Source organism: Dipodomys merriami, unplaced genomic scaffold (assembly GCF_024711535.1).
Source record: "Dipodomys merriami isolate MVZ:Mamm:240054 unplaced genomic scaffold, mDipMer1.0.p SCAF_11, whole genome shotgun sequence".
NCBI lineage: Eukaryota > Metazoa > Chordata > Mammalia > Rodentia > Heteromyidae > Dipodomys > Dipodomys merriami.
The window spans coordinates 1,459,535-1,476,627 of NW_027202382.1; the positions used below are offsets into that span (position 1 = coordinate 1,459,535).

General features: G+C 33.0%; 1 protein-coding gene across 10 annotated transcripts in view; it reads left to right on the forward strand.

The window, feature by feature from the left end:
- Cntln (centlein) overlaps window positions 1-17,093 on the forward strand; it is a 199,432-nt gene that overhangs the window by 118,573 nt on the left and 63,766 nt on the right. For all 10 annotated transcript variants that reach the window (XM_070007817.1, XM_070007750.1, XM_070007757.1 and 7 more), the window contains 2 exons: window positions 4,403-4,494; window positions 12,384-12,913. In XM_070007817.1, coding sequence (XP_069863918.1) covers window positions 4,403-4,494; window positions 12,384-12,913 — 622 coding nt within the window. The remainder of the gene's footprint in view (window positions 1-4,402; window positions 4,495-12,383; window positions 12,914-17,093) is intronic.

Consider the following 17,093-nt stretch of genomic DNA (forward strand, 5'->3'; position numbering starts at 1 on the left):
GTCTTCATTTCATTAATTTCTGCCAATTTTATTATTTCTCTCTCCTGCTTCTGGGTTTGGGTTATCTGTTGGTTAGATTGGGATTTTAAAGGCACCTACTCTTATTATGCTTTGATCTGCACTTTCATGTTGTGTTTGTCGTATGAAATTAGCTATGATGATGTTTTATCATAGAAATTTATAATTGTTATCTCCTGTTCATAGATTGTTTTCCTTTTAAATTTATTCTGTTATCTTTAAATAGTGGTACAAAGAAGCTTCAACATTTAATACATCTTGATTAGTGGATTGTTCTTGTTAGCACTGTGAAATGCCCTTCTATTGACTAATCCTAAATTAGTCAAACTTAATTTGTAAGACTGCTTTTCCAGACGTAAGAATTGCTACTTGTACTTGCATTTGAAGTCCTTTTGTTTGGAAAATGTTTTCCCATACATTTGCTTTAAGCCTATGTTTTATATTTTGTTTTGTTTTCATTCCCAGTGATGTGTCTATTTTTATAGGTTAAAGTGTTTGGTTCTTGTTTTTTAATCCAATTTTTGATCCAATCTGACAAAATATGTTTACGTTGTAGAATTAGGGCTATTAACAGTCAGAGATTTTGTAATATGTATGATTCAGAGTTGCATATATAATATATATTTTGTTTTATTCAGTTATTGATATACATAAAATAATTCCTGTATAATTCTTTCCTGTATTTTCACGTTTGCATTTGCCTTCTTTTGTCATAACAATTCCTCTAATTTGCTTTTGCAACACTGGCTTACTAGTTGTGAATTCCTTTAGTTATCGTGGAAGGCTATTGCTCCTTCTTCAGTTGTGAAGTATAGTAATCTGAGTTGGAAGTTCCTTTTATCCACGATTTAAATTACACTATTGCATGCTCTTTATGTTTTTATATCCTATTCTGTTTTAATAGGTGACTTGGTGCTTTTTTCTTGGAAGCTTTCAACATACATTTCTAGTCTTGTACATTTAATGTTCTATCTATAGTTAACCTTACATAGTTTCTTTTCCTGATCTTTTTTGTTTTGGTCTTATATTAGCCTCCTATACTTGAGGACTATTATATTCTCCTGGACTTGGGAAGTTTTCTGCTATTATTTTATTGAATGTGTCCTGCCTAGTTTGGTACGAACTGCGATCCTTAGATCTCATCTTGAGTCATTAAGATTAGAGGTATGAGCCACTGACACCCAGCCCTATTACTGTTTCTTAACTTTACAAAGTGATATAGTCACAGAAGTTTGAGGAAGTTTGTGCAAGAAGCATCATATTTAGACCTAGAAAATTCTAAGTGTTTTGGAGCATGCCTGTAATGCCAGAACTGAGGCTGAGACAGGAAGACTGTGCGACAAGACCAAAACAAAACAAAAAACACTGACTTCCATAAATCAGGGAGGTCAAATGTATCTGAATGAAATCAGTGCTCCTCAATGGAGTTTGGAATCACAAGTCTGTTTCTCTAGTCCTTGTGATAGAGAGAATATTATTCAGTTGAGTTATGTAGTGAGCTGATAGCAAATGTGAGGCCTTGTGTATAGGGAGCATTTGGAAAGAGTGCCTGGTAATGCTATGGAGTTATTAGCACCAGACAAAGGAAAATTGTTTTGAGCTTCATCAAAGAGATGCAGTTCCAGTCATCCATTAGGGGTTAGCTTAAATGAATGTTTGACCAAATATAGTCTAAATTTTAAGTTGATAGTTTTATATAGTCAGCCAGTTAACCTCCACCTTACAAGAAGCGGCCTTAGAATCAATGTCTTCCTAACTTTACCTTGTGTAAACTACTGGGATAAGGCAGAGTATCTATCAAGTTTTCTGACTAAATAAGTTATTTCCAAAAAAAATGAAGTTATCTTGGAGTCACTCCAAAAATCACAGAAAATTAACTCATAGAAGATAAAAGTTTACCATGTGTTTTCACTAGAGACACTATCTTTTCATCTGATGACTTATCAACACAGACTATCTGCATAGATAATTTTAATTGACAGTGTAATTTTGTCCCTCACCTCCATCCTACGCTATTATGTAATCTTCAGGCTCATTCAGTTGTCCTCCAAATCATTCTCTACTCTTAAAAAATTGCCTACAACATCCTCTTCCATTACCCCTTTCCCTGGGAAGAGTTTTTGTTTTGATAATGTGGCCCTTCTTTTAGTTGTCATATTTTTTCTATACACTATTAAATGTGTATACCTCTTTTTCCTGTTAATTTGTCCATTATTGGTTTATTTCAGCAGACTTAAAGACCAGTCTTTGGAGGGAGAAGTTGAAGTCCTGTCATCCCTATAGTAAGCCAAGAGGATTAAAAGCAAAGAAACAATATACAAATATAAATAAGAATAAATAATTATGAATGAGAAAATTTAAAATTTAAAAAGAAAACTTGTCTTTGGTGATTCATTCCTATATTTCTAGTTATTCAGATGGCTAAGACCCGAATAAGCAAGATTCAAAGCCAGCATGGGCAGAAAAGTCTAAGGGACTCCGTATGCAATTAAGCAACAAAAAACCTGGATAGCTTGATGGCATAAGTGATAGAGGAGTAGCAGCAAGCCAAAGAAGTGAAAGGCTTCTGAATTGAGGCCCAGAGGGGGAAAATGCAGGGAGAAGAAACTCCTAAGACTGAATCAGTAAACTTTTATGGAAATGAAAATTAATACATTTAAAACTTAAAATATTAAAAATAAATCTGTAATATGAAGCATTTGCTTGTATATCTATCATCTGAAACAAATCTAAATGTAGATTTCTAATTAGGCCCTCTTGGCATACTTCCGAACTCATGAGGTCCTTGAAGGGTAAAAGAATAAAAAATAGTTTTTATTCTTTATTTCTTTACCTGTCCTGGGCCAATCTGCTTAAGTATTCTTTGTAAAGCTGATGAACGTGAGAAGTGTTTTAGCAGACAACTACAAATAAACTTGTTTAACCAGTTTACCAGTAGACCTTGCACATGCCTAGGAATAAAAAAGCAACAAATAAACTAATTTAATAGTTAATATTTGGCACTTATTTATTAGACTTTTTCAGCTATTGTTAACACTTCCTGCTCTTTGTATATGGAACTATTATCTTATTTTTAAGAATAAATATTTCACTCAGGACTATAGGAGAAATTTAAATGACTAGAACAGATGGATTGTATTTGCATATTATTTCTATATTGCTGAACGAGTGTTGTAAATGAATTCAGCACCATGGTGTTAAGGGACTAGAAAAAGAAACTTGGGAACTGTTAGATTATTATCAAGGTAAAGGTACTTATTCCCTGGATGGCAAATTCTACCTATTCTAGCTTTTATTATCCTTAGGATAGTGTTCTATTTATTTCATGAGTACAGAAGTTTTAATTGGATATGTCATGTTTCAAAGACAAAAGAAATGCTTAATTCACTCTAACAAACTTGTTAGTCACTGTTTATACCAAGAGGATTTCTACTCTACAGAGAATAATATTGTTTTCTTTTTTCTTTGTTGATAAATCAAAGTTTTACACTGACCTACAGCAGTCAGGCATACTTTAAAGTAAAATTATCTGAAGCTAACACAGATACATATCGTTTTAGTTTTCTTTTTTCTTCCTTTTTAAAAGAAAAATTCTATTTCAAAAATAGTAAGAATATGTTAAATTGTTACTATTTTTCTGATAAATGTTATTTATAGGTTTTAGTAATTTAGATAATTTCATAATCTAACAGAAAATTTTAGGAGTTTTCTCTCTTATTCTTGGTAAATCACTTGTAATTTTTTTTCACCAAAAAGCTTTTGGTAGTCAGTTATATAGCCAGTGTTGGAATATTGTAGGTACTTTACCCATATACTCGTTTTTATTTGTTATGAAATCACAGTTCTTCTTGAAATGAGATTTTTATGGTTTACCCTGCTCTGTGCATGACCTTTGACGTGAACAAAAGATTTTGGTGATGGCAGTGGGATGGTGGGGGTACAATTTCAATACATCTTAATTCTGTTACTGTTTGCTTTGTTCCACAATCACTCTGATCCTCCTGGCAGGGAAGAAGATCCTGAGAACAAAACTAGTAGTGACTGTATAGATAAAAAGGCAATGAATTTCGCTTTTAAGGCAAAGGAGGAACAGTCTACAAAAGAATGAAAATGGGAATAAAAGTAAAGTATTGTTAACCTGCAGATCTATTATACTTTTGAAAATGTTAACATTGCAGAAAAAAAGTCACTCTACAAAGATACATAATTATGTGACTGAAAATCTTGCAAGAGGTAACCATTTAGTTTCTGGCAAGGCACATAGAAGAAAACAGACCAGATTATTCATAAGTGAAAAAACACAAAAATCTTTCCATTAAAATGTAGGAAAGACAGTCTTTTACCAGTATACAAAGAACTATAATATATTATTTTTCTCTGCCAGAACAACTGTGTAGATACCATGAAGATGATGAGGTCAACAAGAGTACTCCAGAGAAGAATGAGAAAGAAATGTCGGAGCAGACATTACAGAAGGTAGTCTAATCTTTAAGATATTGAGCTAAGCAAGTTAAATCTGACTTTTAACATAAAGGATTATATTTTAAAATGAGAGCTCATGAACTTAAACTTTATGTGGTTTCTTAATTTAAATTCATAATTCAAAATCATTGGCTTGCCATAATGGGGTAAAAAAATCAATGTTAGTGATATAAATGTGTAAACACTTGTGCTTCTGTTGACATAGTTTAAAAACATTTTCAGAGTGAAATGAAGAGAATGAATATAATAGAAATTAAAAAATTTAAACTGTGTGCTTATTAGTTATAACAGGGCAGTTTAAATTTAAAATAGGTCATAAGACTGCTACACTGCAAAATACATACAGGTAGACAGTTTTGGAACTGAAAACTAAGTACTAATTACAGTGCTACCACAGTAAAATAGTAATATTTATAATTTTACACTTGGAAATATCCTTGTCTTATTAGATAAAAAGTTTTATTAAGACCATTATTATAAAAATACCACATGACTATCATTAATAGTAAAATAATGTTTTGAAATTTTAACATTTCAGATCCAGGAATGAGATACTGGAAAAAATATCCAGACATTTGCCCTTAAAATTTATACTTAACTCACAGTTTTGCGTATAAATATATTGCTATTGAGCTTAATAAAGTGGACTCAATTATATTAACAACTTTTGGTTGGATTCAATTATATTAACTTTTGGTATTGTTATAAAGAAAATCTTTCACTACTTTAATCTTATAACTGTCATCTGGTTGTGGCTGGTTGTGTTTTAAAATAAAATTTTAGTGTTTAAAGCTGGAAATACACACACCAATCTCTACTATTGTAGCTATGTATATATGTATTTCTGCATCTGTGAGTTGACTTACAACATCTTGTCATTTACAGTAGATGATGTGATTTCCTAACCCTTGCTGTATGGTCAAGCAACAAACTGCCATCTTTTTATTACAGAATTACACATACCAAATTAACATAATAGCAATAGAAAAATGTTTACATTATTTTAAAGTAAAATGAAAGATTGAACTATTCCAATTACTATCAGCTAGGATGTCATGATGCTGATTACTAGTTTATAATCTTGGTTTTAAAACAATATTTTGTCAGGTTTTGTATAATTGTTTGTGTTTATATAGAATAAGTTTCTATTATTGCCCTGTAGAAATCCTAAAGGAATGTATGATGTCACTCTCAGTACCATAAATTAATACTACCATCATGTATTTAAAAACCATTTCAAGGTTTAGAAAACAAACAGGAATTAGTTTCATTGTACCATATGTCACATTTGCATACTAATTTGTCACTATTTAAAAAAAATTACCTCATGAAGTTCTATGAGCTATGATTTTAATCCTCATGATTGAATTTTATTATTCTAAAAAGATGTACATGAAACACATTCAAAAGGATTTGAAAAATAGTAATAAGCTGGGCACCTATGGTTTGTGCCTGTAAGAGTACAGGAGGCTAAGAGCAGAAGGATGAAGGCCGGTGTGTGGGTGGGAGTGGAGGGTGGGGGTAGCTTGAGAGACCTAGTCTTAAAAATAGCCAACAAAAAAATAGGACTGAAGTGATCAGGGTCAAGTGGTTATCATCCTTGCAAGTAGGAAGCCCTGAGTTCAAGCCCAAGTAACTCCCTTACCTTCCAAAAAGATGAAAACTTTATGTTAGAAATGAAACATATGAGTAAATTAATTTTAAAATAATGCAGTATAATTTCACACTGTTACTGGCTAAATTACATTCACTGATATTTGATGACCTTCTGTATGCACTTTGTCTAGAAACAGTAAAGAAGTAATTAAGATAGGTTTGTTAGTTTAGACTCTTAATTTCAAGATGCTAGTATCCTTATAAGAAAAGGAAATAAGAACATTGAGAATATGGAGAGAGACCATGTGGCACAGGCAAAAGTTTGCCATGTATGTTGCAATGGAGGAGCATCTAAAGAAACCAATCCTACAGATCACACACAAATTGGAGAGCTTCTTGAAGTCAAAATTATGATAGCAAATTCCTGTTGTTTTAGTCATGTACTCTTCATATTTTGTTATGGCAGTCCTAGTAAACAAATATACACACTAACAATGATGCTTTATTTTCATTTGAAAGATGGATAATCTTTCAATGTGTTTTGGATAAGTTATTTTAAATATTCAGTATTGAGAGAAAACATGGGCTTTCTTTTTTAAAAATTTTATTGTCAAGGTGATATACAGATTCAGCTGGTTTAACACATGAACCAAATGCCTTTGACAATATTTCAGATTTTCATTTTTAGAATCAGGTTAACAATTTTTTTTAGAAAGTGAGATTTTTATTTTTTTTAATTTTATTTATTATTTTTTGGTCGGTCGTGGGGCTTGAACTCTGGGCTTGGGCGCTGTCCCTCAGCTCTTCAGCTCAAGGCGAGTGCTCTACCACTTGAGCCACAGCGCCACTTCCAACAATTTTTAAGTATATACTTTGGATTCTTTAATAATGTAATCATTTGATGAGTCCATGTCAGAAAAAGACATTTAATCCCTAATTTCCTGGTCAGTCACCAGATGTTTTATCAGAAAGTTTAGGGCAACTAAACAGCCTTCATCCTTGCATCTGTCAAGAGAAGAATTCAGTCAAGAAATAAACACAGTGAAAGAGATTGGAGAGTTTATTAGAAAAGGAATATAATATAAAAAGAGACATGCCATGGGAAAGATGGCAATTCTGCCTAACTCTACCATATTAGCTATCTTTCTTATTACAGGTATTGATCTTGGGTTAAATAGTGAAAATTGGAGTCCTTGAAGATGACTTTCTGATTGGTAGATCTTTCTGTTTCCTATAAGATTTATTAGTCTGCCCTTATTTCCTCATTCTTTTGTCCTTGTTCTTTATTCTTTTTTTCTATTGTTCTTTTTTTTGTGCTGGTCCTAGGCTTGTACTGGGCAATGTCCTTGAGCTTTTTTTGCTCAAGGTTAACACTCTACTACTTAAGCCATAGCTCCACTTAGAACCCTTTGGTAGTTAAGAATTTCAGTGGACTTTCCTGCCTGAGTTGGCTTTGAACTTCAATCCTTAGATACCAGCCTCCTGAGCATCTAGGATTATAGGTATCATTAGCCACCAGCACCACACTTGCTTTTTGTAGATTCCTGCCCCCCATATAAGGTAGGTTTTGGTTTATCAGAGTATCTTGCTATTTCTAAGTTCTCTAAGCCAAAATTTCATAACTGGATTTTTTTTACTAACATATCAATAATAAGTGCTATGAATTTTACTGTTCAAAGTCTTTAGGAGTAATGTTTTGTTATCTGTTTTTTAAACAAACATAGATGATGTTGTTCAACTATTATACTTTCATAAAGCAATTAACAGACTTTAGAAACATTTTCAGTTGGTTTAGAAGCACAAAAATGTAATGCTTTTTCTGCCCTATCATAGGAGTAGTGTCTGATGCTTCTATAACAACCACGAAAAGGTTAAAAAGGGAAAAAGTGTAATAAATTTACTTAAAGTTTGACAAAACACTTGAGGCTTCAGAACCAAAACATCCCAGAAAAACTGTCCAGTTTCATGGTTTTCTTTTTAGGTTTTATGAACAAAGGATGGCTGTTCCAAAGTGTAAGAACAAATATACCTAGGGGATAACCATGAAGACCTGTTTACTTATTCTTTTTCAGGGCCTCAGTGTATAGGATTTTTTTCTTTTACTCTAGGCATGGAGTGAGGTCAGTGTCTGGAAAGATTCCTCCCTCCCTCCCTCCCTCCCTCCCTCCCTCCCTCCCTCCCTCCCTCCCTCCCTCCCTCCCTCCCTCCCTCCCTCCCTCCCTCCTTCCTTCCTTCCTTCCTTCCTTCCTTCCTTCCTTCCTTCCTTCCTTCCTTCCTTCCTTCCTTCCTTCCTTCCTTCCTTCCTTTTTTGAGGTAATGGAGATTGAACTCAGGATTATAGGTAAGCACTTTCCCATTTTATTCATACAGGCCTTTTTGCTTTTATCTGGAATTGCCATAGATATTAATTCTCTTAACTAAGGCCTCACATAGCTGGGATTGAAGTGTGTTTAACCAAACTTTACTTATTGATTGATACAGCAATAATGTCTTTACTAACTTTTTTCCAGGGCCAGCATTGAACTGTGATCCTCTAATGTCTTTCTCTCCCTTTTCCATCAGTCTTTCTTTCTCTCTCACTTTCTTTGATACTTTGACTTTATCTTTCTGTAGGTCTCTCCTTTTCTCCCTCCCTTCCCCCCGCTTCTTTCTCTTCTACCTCCCTCTCCTTTCCTCTCTGTCTTCCCTTTGTCTCTTTTCTTTCCTCTGTCTGTGCATCCATTGGTCCATTTGTCCATCTGTCTGTCTGTCTGCCTGCCTGCCTACCTGTCTCTTTGTCTCTATGTCTCCATCTCTCTCTCTCTCTCTCTCTCTCTCTCTCTCTCTCTCTCTCTCTCTCTCTCTCTCTCTCTCTCTCTCTCTCTCTCTCTCTCTCTCTCTCTCTCTCTCTCTCTCTCTCTCTCTCTCTCCTCTCTCTCCTCTCTCTTTTCTTTCTCTCCTGCCATAACTCAGGGTCTCACTCTCTGTTGACATTTTTGATCATGACTGGCCCTCTACCTCTTGAACAACATCTCAGTTCTGTTTTTATTTTTATTTTTTCTGGTTAAATGAAGATAAGTCTCAAAGATTTTTCTCCTCAGGAAGGTTTCCAGCAGACATTCTCAGATCTCAGCCTCCGGAGAAGGTAAGATTATAGGCATGAGCCACCTGAGTCAACTTCTTCCTTCTCTTGAGTAGCTTGGATTACAGGTATAAACCCCTGTGCCCAATCTTGGAATGAGGATTTTTCAAGGGCAAACAAATAAGAAAATGAGCCAGGTGCCTGTGGCTCATGCCTGTAATCCTAGCAACTCAGGAGGCTGAGATCTGAGGATCATGGTTCAAAGCCAGCCCGGCAAGAAAGTCTCCAATAAACCACTAGAAAACCGGAAGTGGCGTTGTAGCTCAAGTGGTAGAGCTGAAGAGTTCAGAGACAGTGCCCAAGCACAGAGTTCAAGCTCCACGACTGACAAAAGGAAGGAAGGAAGGAAGGAAGGAAGGAAGGAAGGAAGGAAGGAAGGAAGGAAGGAAGGAAGGAAGAAGGAAGGAAGGAAGGAAGGAAGGAAGGAAGGAAGGAAGGAAGGAAGGAAGGAAGGAAGGAAGGAAGGAAAGAAAAAAGATCATTTTAGGAATTATGTCTTGGTTTTGGGAACTGATAACCTGCCTTGGAAAAGGAAAGTTTGTTTCCATGACTTGCTTTGGGAAAGGAAGTGTTAATAGGAGATGTGAGGGCAGAAGATTCTCTTCCAGTGCCTTTCAATGCAGAGTACTCAGCATACCCAAATACTTTGGGGTATTGGGTTCTGAGTACCAGTATTTAAACATTTCAGGATTTATCTGCAAACATAAATACAGTTTAATCAAAAGAAAAAAAATATGCTAGCTTCCAGGATTAAAATCTAAAATTCAGCTTATAGTTTTATTTTAAATCTATAAAATTGGTTTAATGGGTATTTCACTATGCTTAATAGAAGTAATTATATTTTAGTTCTTTAAGTAATTGTCTTAGGTAATTGTTAAGAGTAATAATAATAGAAATAATAATGATAATGATGAAGGTGTTAAATTGGTTAGCACTTACTGTCTGCCAAGATTAGTTATTTTCAAACATGTAATACCTTTTACTAGTCTCATTGCACAAATGAGAAAACTAAAAGTAAAACAGGTTAAATATCTTATTGTCTAAAGCAATCAAAGTTAAGAGTGAGATAGAGACCTGACTCAAAATTTTATTTCCCATAAACCACATTGCTTCTTTCTGGTATTTTTATGTCACAACTACTAAAATTTTACAAAAGTACAGTTGTTTTCTTGCACAATATACATAGTTAAAAATACAGCCCAGTTTACTTACTTTACTTGGAATCTCATGCTAAAGTGTTTTATAGATCCATTCACAGAAAGTAAAAAAATACAGTTAATATTCATTACTATGCATGTAAGTTACTAAAAGTGGGTAATAAAAATTGGAGGTAGATGATTTGAAAAAAGTTAAGTAAATGGATTTGAATTTGTTTTAAGCCTGTTTGTTTTTATGGATACTATTTTTTTTGTCACATTAACCAGCTTTTCAGTAAATTAATAGAATTGAGAAGGAGCCAGAGAATGTCTTCCAAAGAAATACATAAAATTCTATAATCATTGGGTACAAAAGTTTTCTCATTAGGTCAGAAATAGGTCCTATAGGCACATAGATCCAATAATAAATAGGTAGGTATATTGTGGTATAGAGGTAAGAAAAATTAGATGAAATTCTTCATATTGTATTGGTTACTCATGCCTTAGGATAGGATTATCCAGTCAGAAAAATGACCATTTAATTAAATAAAACTTGTTTAACTCACAAGAATAGGGGCCATAGAAGTATAGATATATGAAAAATGTACCCGAAACTTATGGTGAGGACACCATAGTCAGTAATGTTCAGTACTATGGAAAGCGTTAAAGATACATATTTTACCTTGTATATTTCTGGAATATTACTATATGAAATGATTGATTTTCCTCCTTAGGCTTTTCAATGTACTGTAACAAATATATATATATATATATATATATATATACACACACACACACACACACACACACACACACACACACACACACACACACACACACACACACACACACACACACACAGAAAGAATTCTTTCTTTAAAGAATAAAGAATTTAGTTTTAAAATAGATAGGAGCCCATAGAGTTTTTAGATTTTTTTTGTTTACCTCAATTTTTTTTCTTGACTTCCAGTTCTTTCTTTCTTTGCTTTTTTTGGTGATGGTCCTAAGGTTTGAACTCTTATCTTTTTGCTCAAGGCCCATCTATGTATAATCTAAGTTTCAGAATCTCAGTCCTTTTAGTTTTCATTGTTTTTATAAAGATAATTAATGATTTTGTTTACCTCATTTTGGGAGGAAATTATTAGGAGAGATTATGTTGGTGAATCTATGAAAAATTAAAAGAAATATTTCTTTACAAAAGTAACACTTATTACTTTCCAAGTTCTATATCTAAATCAATATCTATGAAACTTTTGTGCTCAGGAATTAGAATTATTCTTTTATTGACATTTAGATTGTTATCATTAGATCTTACCATTTATCAATTTTAGGTATGCAAATATTTATGTTTTTTAACTCCAACTTCCAGACATTTTTTAAATTCTTTAATATCAAGAAGTATATATTACATTGCTTTTGTCCTGTAACATAAAAAATATTTATTGAAATAAAAGGAAAAATTTTGCTTTATATACATCCGAAAAGTCTTTATAATTTTAAATCATTATAATTTATTTTAGGTAAAACCTTTTATTATATACAAAATAAGGGCCACAAGACTTCTGCAGTTACATTTTTCTAATTACAGAAAAAGCAACTGCTCTTGGTTATTTGCATTTAGTCATCACTTGTTCATATATTTAAGTATTGATGAAAAATGTTATTTACTAGTAGTTTTCTTATGTTTCTGTTTTTAGATTGTTTCAATGGTTATTCTATAAAAATATTTTGTACAATAAGTAGAATGTATAACCAAACCATTTGAACTAAATTTATTAACATACTTAGTTCTGTGTCACTTTGTGAAGAATTTTTAACTTCTTTTACCATCTGTCCTTTACTCAACAGATGCATTATTGCACTTTAGAATGGATTCATGTATAACACCTTAGAATTATTTAGAAATTAAGTACCTTAGTTTTCTTTCGTCCTTGTACTAAGGGTTATTTTTCACTAGTTAGAAATGATAATAAAAATGCAGAAGATAATGGTCTTGGATTTTAAAAGGGTTAATTAAACTCTTTGTTTAGATCATTGAATTGGAAAATCGGCTAAAATCTTTTGAGAAAAAGTCAAGAAAATTAAAAGAAGGAAATAAAAAATTAATGAAAGAAAATGATTTCCTGAAATCTCACTTAAAACAACATCAAGAAGATGCAGAAAGTAGAGAAAAAGAGCTAGAATTGCTACTAAAGGGGAGTAAAGATGTAGAAAAAGACAAAACTGAACTTCAAGTAAAAATCAATGAGCTGGAGAGAGAAGTCACTTCCCTAAGGAGACAAGTGGCAGAAGCTAACATGTTGAGAAATGAAGAGCTGGTGAATCCAGTGGAGAAATCTCACAATTCAACAGACAGAGCTAAATCTGAAATGACCACTATGGAACTGAGATCTGGACAGTGTGATTGTAAGACAACCACTACCAAGGTTAAATTTAAAGCAGCAAAGAAAAAGTGCTCTGTGGGTCGTCAACATACTGTTCTCAATCACTCCATCAAGGTTATGAGCAATATGTTTGAGAACCTCAGCAAGGACGGCTGGGAGGATATGAGTGAAAGCAGGTAAGGCTCTCATTAACTTAGCTCTGTGGTGGGGACACTGTGCATATGTAAAGCACTGGCAAATGGAGATTGAATTTCAACTACTGTCGATTTGGTATTCAGAAAAAATACTGTCAGATCCTTTGAAATATCTTGGGAGGTCTTGTTCTGAGCTTATTGACTGAAATTTGCATGCAAAATTAGCCACAACTGCATGAGTATTTGAATAGGTGCCAAGAAGCCCAAAAGAAGGCAATGCTTGATTTCTTCCAGTGATGCTATTTTCATGCAGTCATGAGGCTTGAAATTGACAGTTTGGCAGGTTGATTTAATTTGCTGGCCCTTTGCATATTCACCACTGACAGCTAAGGATTCCCAGGCAAGCCTACTAAGTCAGTTTAGTTATCTTGTGACATGCCAACCTGGGAGGAGAAACATTTTCCCCCCTTAATTTAGTTAGATAAATTTTGAATGACCCATTTCAGCTTGTTACCAGATGTCTACAAGCTGTTTAACATCCTTTAAATTAAGAACCATCTTCACTAATTATTTCATGTATATATTATGCAAAGTCATTGTACTAACTTTAATTGAATAGTAGTCAAAAATTACTTCTTTGGGGTTATATAGATTCCTAGTCTTAAATTATTTAACCCCTAGTGAATAGCAACAGGAGAATAAAAAAATCCATCCTTTCTCTTACCCCTAGCTATACATTCATATGCACACTTGGAGCACAAAGATACATGATAAGACATCTCTTTTTATTTTTTAGGCAACACAGAAGTCCACAATTGCTAACAACTTGTCCATATTTTCCATCAAGTTTTAAACTATGCCTTATTTCATAATAATATATATTTCCCTTTCTCTAGTTCTGTTTTGTTTTTAGGTTCTAGCAGTGGTTCTTTATTAGATTTGGGAAGATGATGTAAATTTCTTAATCAGTGTTTGAAAGATGTGATACTTACGATCATCCTCATAAGGACCATGGCTAGTATTCCTGTAGCAATAGAAAAGTCTGTTTGATTTATTTAATCAAAATTTACAAGGCAAAGGAAGATTCAGATTGAATACTCATAGATTTATGGTCCATTTTTATGCTTAGATTTAATAAATGAACAGTTGCGCAGAAATATGCTTAGACAAACAGAATATAATCAATATATTTAGATAAGCCCAAAAGGGCTTATCCGAGCCTGTTCAAATTCTTTTTTGCCTATCTTCTCAGCATTCACTCTCCTTAATGTTGGGGGAAACCCCTTATGGAGAGAGGTCTTAAGATCTACTACCATGCAAGGTAGGAATGAGGGTTTTATAATTTATTTAATCATTCAAGGTAGATACTATCATTTTTTTAAAATGCTAGTAATTTTTCACAGAATGGCAGACAAAAATGAGGAAAACATGTAAATTTAATAGCATGGTCAGATAAATTTGAGAACCACTGTTTTATATGGGTACAAGTCAAGCTTCTTATCCTTAGACAAACTCAAAAAACAAAAAGAACATATTTATAAATTTGTTTACCTTAGTGAAGATGAGACCAGAGAATCAAATCTGCATTCTCATTTCTTTGTTACCTTTTCTCAGCTTCTTTGATCCTCTCTAAAGCAATTATAGATAAAATACTACTTAACGGAATCTTCAAGTAAATTCTTGTCACTATGAACTCTATGTCAGTCATGTAGTATCATTGCACTATTCCTCATCTATGGTTCATTTACTTATCTGTGAGTCTGTATAAATAAATACATGAAAAAGTAAATGCTTAAGAGTTAGGTGAAACACTCAGTTTTAATTTCATCATATTAACACAAAGGCATATGTTTTGAGTTATATCACGCTATATTTTTAGAAAATATAGTACTGTCACTTTATTTATTTAGCAGTGAAATTCAATTTTACATGTGCAGATTAACTTTGTTTCTTGCTTGACAGAACATTTGCAGGAATCATCCAGCTGTGAAGAATTCTAAAACAATTAGAAATCCTGAAGTAGAAATTTATAGACTTCAGAAAAGATTATTTCTTTTGGCTCTTCATATTCTAAAATATAAGATGTTATACTGAGAAAGAATAGAACTTAATCATATGTATGTACACACATAAGCTATATTTTATAATTATTACTATTTTTAGTATTTATTTTATATAGCTTACAAGCAAATGCTCATTCAGTGATGGGTGATAATCATTAAGAAAAGAAACAACTGAATTTGAATATCTCTACCAAGATGAAAATTGAGGAAAATAAACCTGGTAGGGAAAATATAGTAATAAAAATTTGTTAAGTAGATATGTAGCAGAGTATGCGACTTACAGATTAGGCCACTATATCTATAAGGATGATTTTGACCTGAAGGCAAGAGAAAAAGATGGTGAAATATACAATAGCTTGATTTCTACTAGCCTTTGTCTGCTTATATTTTGACTAGTGTCCTCACCTAAGCTGGCTTTCCCTTTGTAAGCTATGTACCTATTTATCTCAGGAGACATTTCAAATTTATTATGTTTATTGTTTTCACTGGATAGAATATAAACTTTCTGAGAACATAAATATTGTAGAATTGGTTTATCAATGCATCTAACCTAATATAATATTATAGATATCCAATAATTTTTCAGAATATGAATATGAATAAATGCCCCATTTCCAGAAATGTTTTCTTACAAGGATATCGTTTCAATTTTAAAGTTTTTTCCTTAGGAGAGTCTCACTACCAGATAAAAAATCATACTTTTAATTTTTTGCCTCTTTAGAAATTGTATATTGATTTCTTTCCAAGTTGTAGACAAATGGAAAAGGAGAAAATATAAAACAACAATAGGTCACCTAAACATTTAGATTCTAGGGTTTTGATCTACACAGGAAATAATCGGGATATTGAAAGTACTTTTAGATGTGATCAAATGTTTATTTTTTGAAGAGGACCCCAAATAGCTAAAAGTATTAGAGATAGATAAATATATAGATGCAAAAACAAGAAGCTGGATGATAGTGGCTTATACCTATAATCCTAGCTACTCAGGAATCTGAATTCTGAAGACCCAGGCAAAAAAAATCCAAAAAGACATTCTCTGATTGACCAGCTGAAAAACTTGAGTGAAGTTCTGTCCCAGGTAGTAGAACACCAGCTATAACTGACATAGCTAAGTGAGTATATGAGGCACTGAGTTCAAACCCTGGTACAATCACTAAAAAACAAAATATGAAGAAGTGTGTGTAATTGGTTATTTTTTTAAATAAATCATAAATAAGATTTTAGAAAACTCATGAATGTGTCTTAACAGAAGCAGTGATTTCTCAAAATCAACATGGGTTCTTTTAGGGAAACTTTTATTTTATTCCATTACAGGGGCTTAAACTCAGGGCCTTGAACTGTTACTTGGCTTTCTTACTTATGGCTGGTGCTCTACTACTTGTGCCATACCTCTAGTTTGGTATTTGCTGGTTAATATGAAATGGAGCCTGGAAGGCTTCTCTTCTCAGAAGTCTGGCTGGCTTCAAATTATGATCCTCCAGGCCTCAGCCTCCTGAATAGGTATGAGCCACTGGAATCTTGCCTTTAAGGAAAATTCTTACCAGAATTTTTTCATTACTTAGAATTGAACCCAGGGTCTTGTACTTTCTAGGACAGCACTTTATCACTGAGCTTCAGCTCCAGCCCTATTTTGTATGTGAGAGTATGTATATGTATGTGAGTGTCTGCACTTGCACATAAGCTAGGAATTGAGTCTAAAGCCTTTTATGTTCAGGGTAAGGTCTCTACCACTAAGCCATTTCTTCAGACCACATTATTTCTTTTACACTAATAATAAATACAACATATATGAATTCCAATAAAGTATGGTTATCAAGTTTGTTTATATATAATAACAACATTGAAAGGGATGGAGAATATTTACAAGTATAAAGAATGAGATATACTTTACCTTGTAAATCAAAATAGATGAACTGGGAAAATATAGTTATGCAAAAGACTAGAGGGTAGTTCACTAGGTTTTAAAATGGCAGTTGCTCAAAATACAATGGGAAAAATATGAAGTTGAATAATAGAAATACTTTTACAAGTTTTGCCCAATGTTATATGAGTTTATAGTATATGACAGAAAAAGCTCACATGATTTTACTTGGTAAAAAAGTAAAAAGAGAAAGAGAGAGAGATTATAAAAGTTTTCTCTGTACCTACCTGCAATT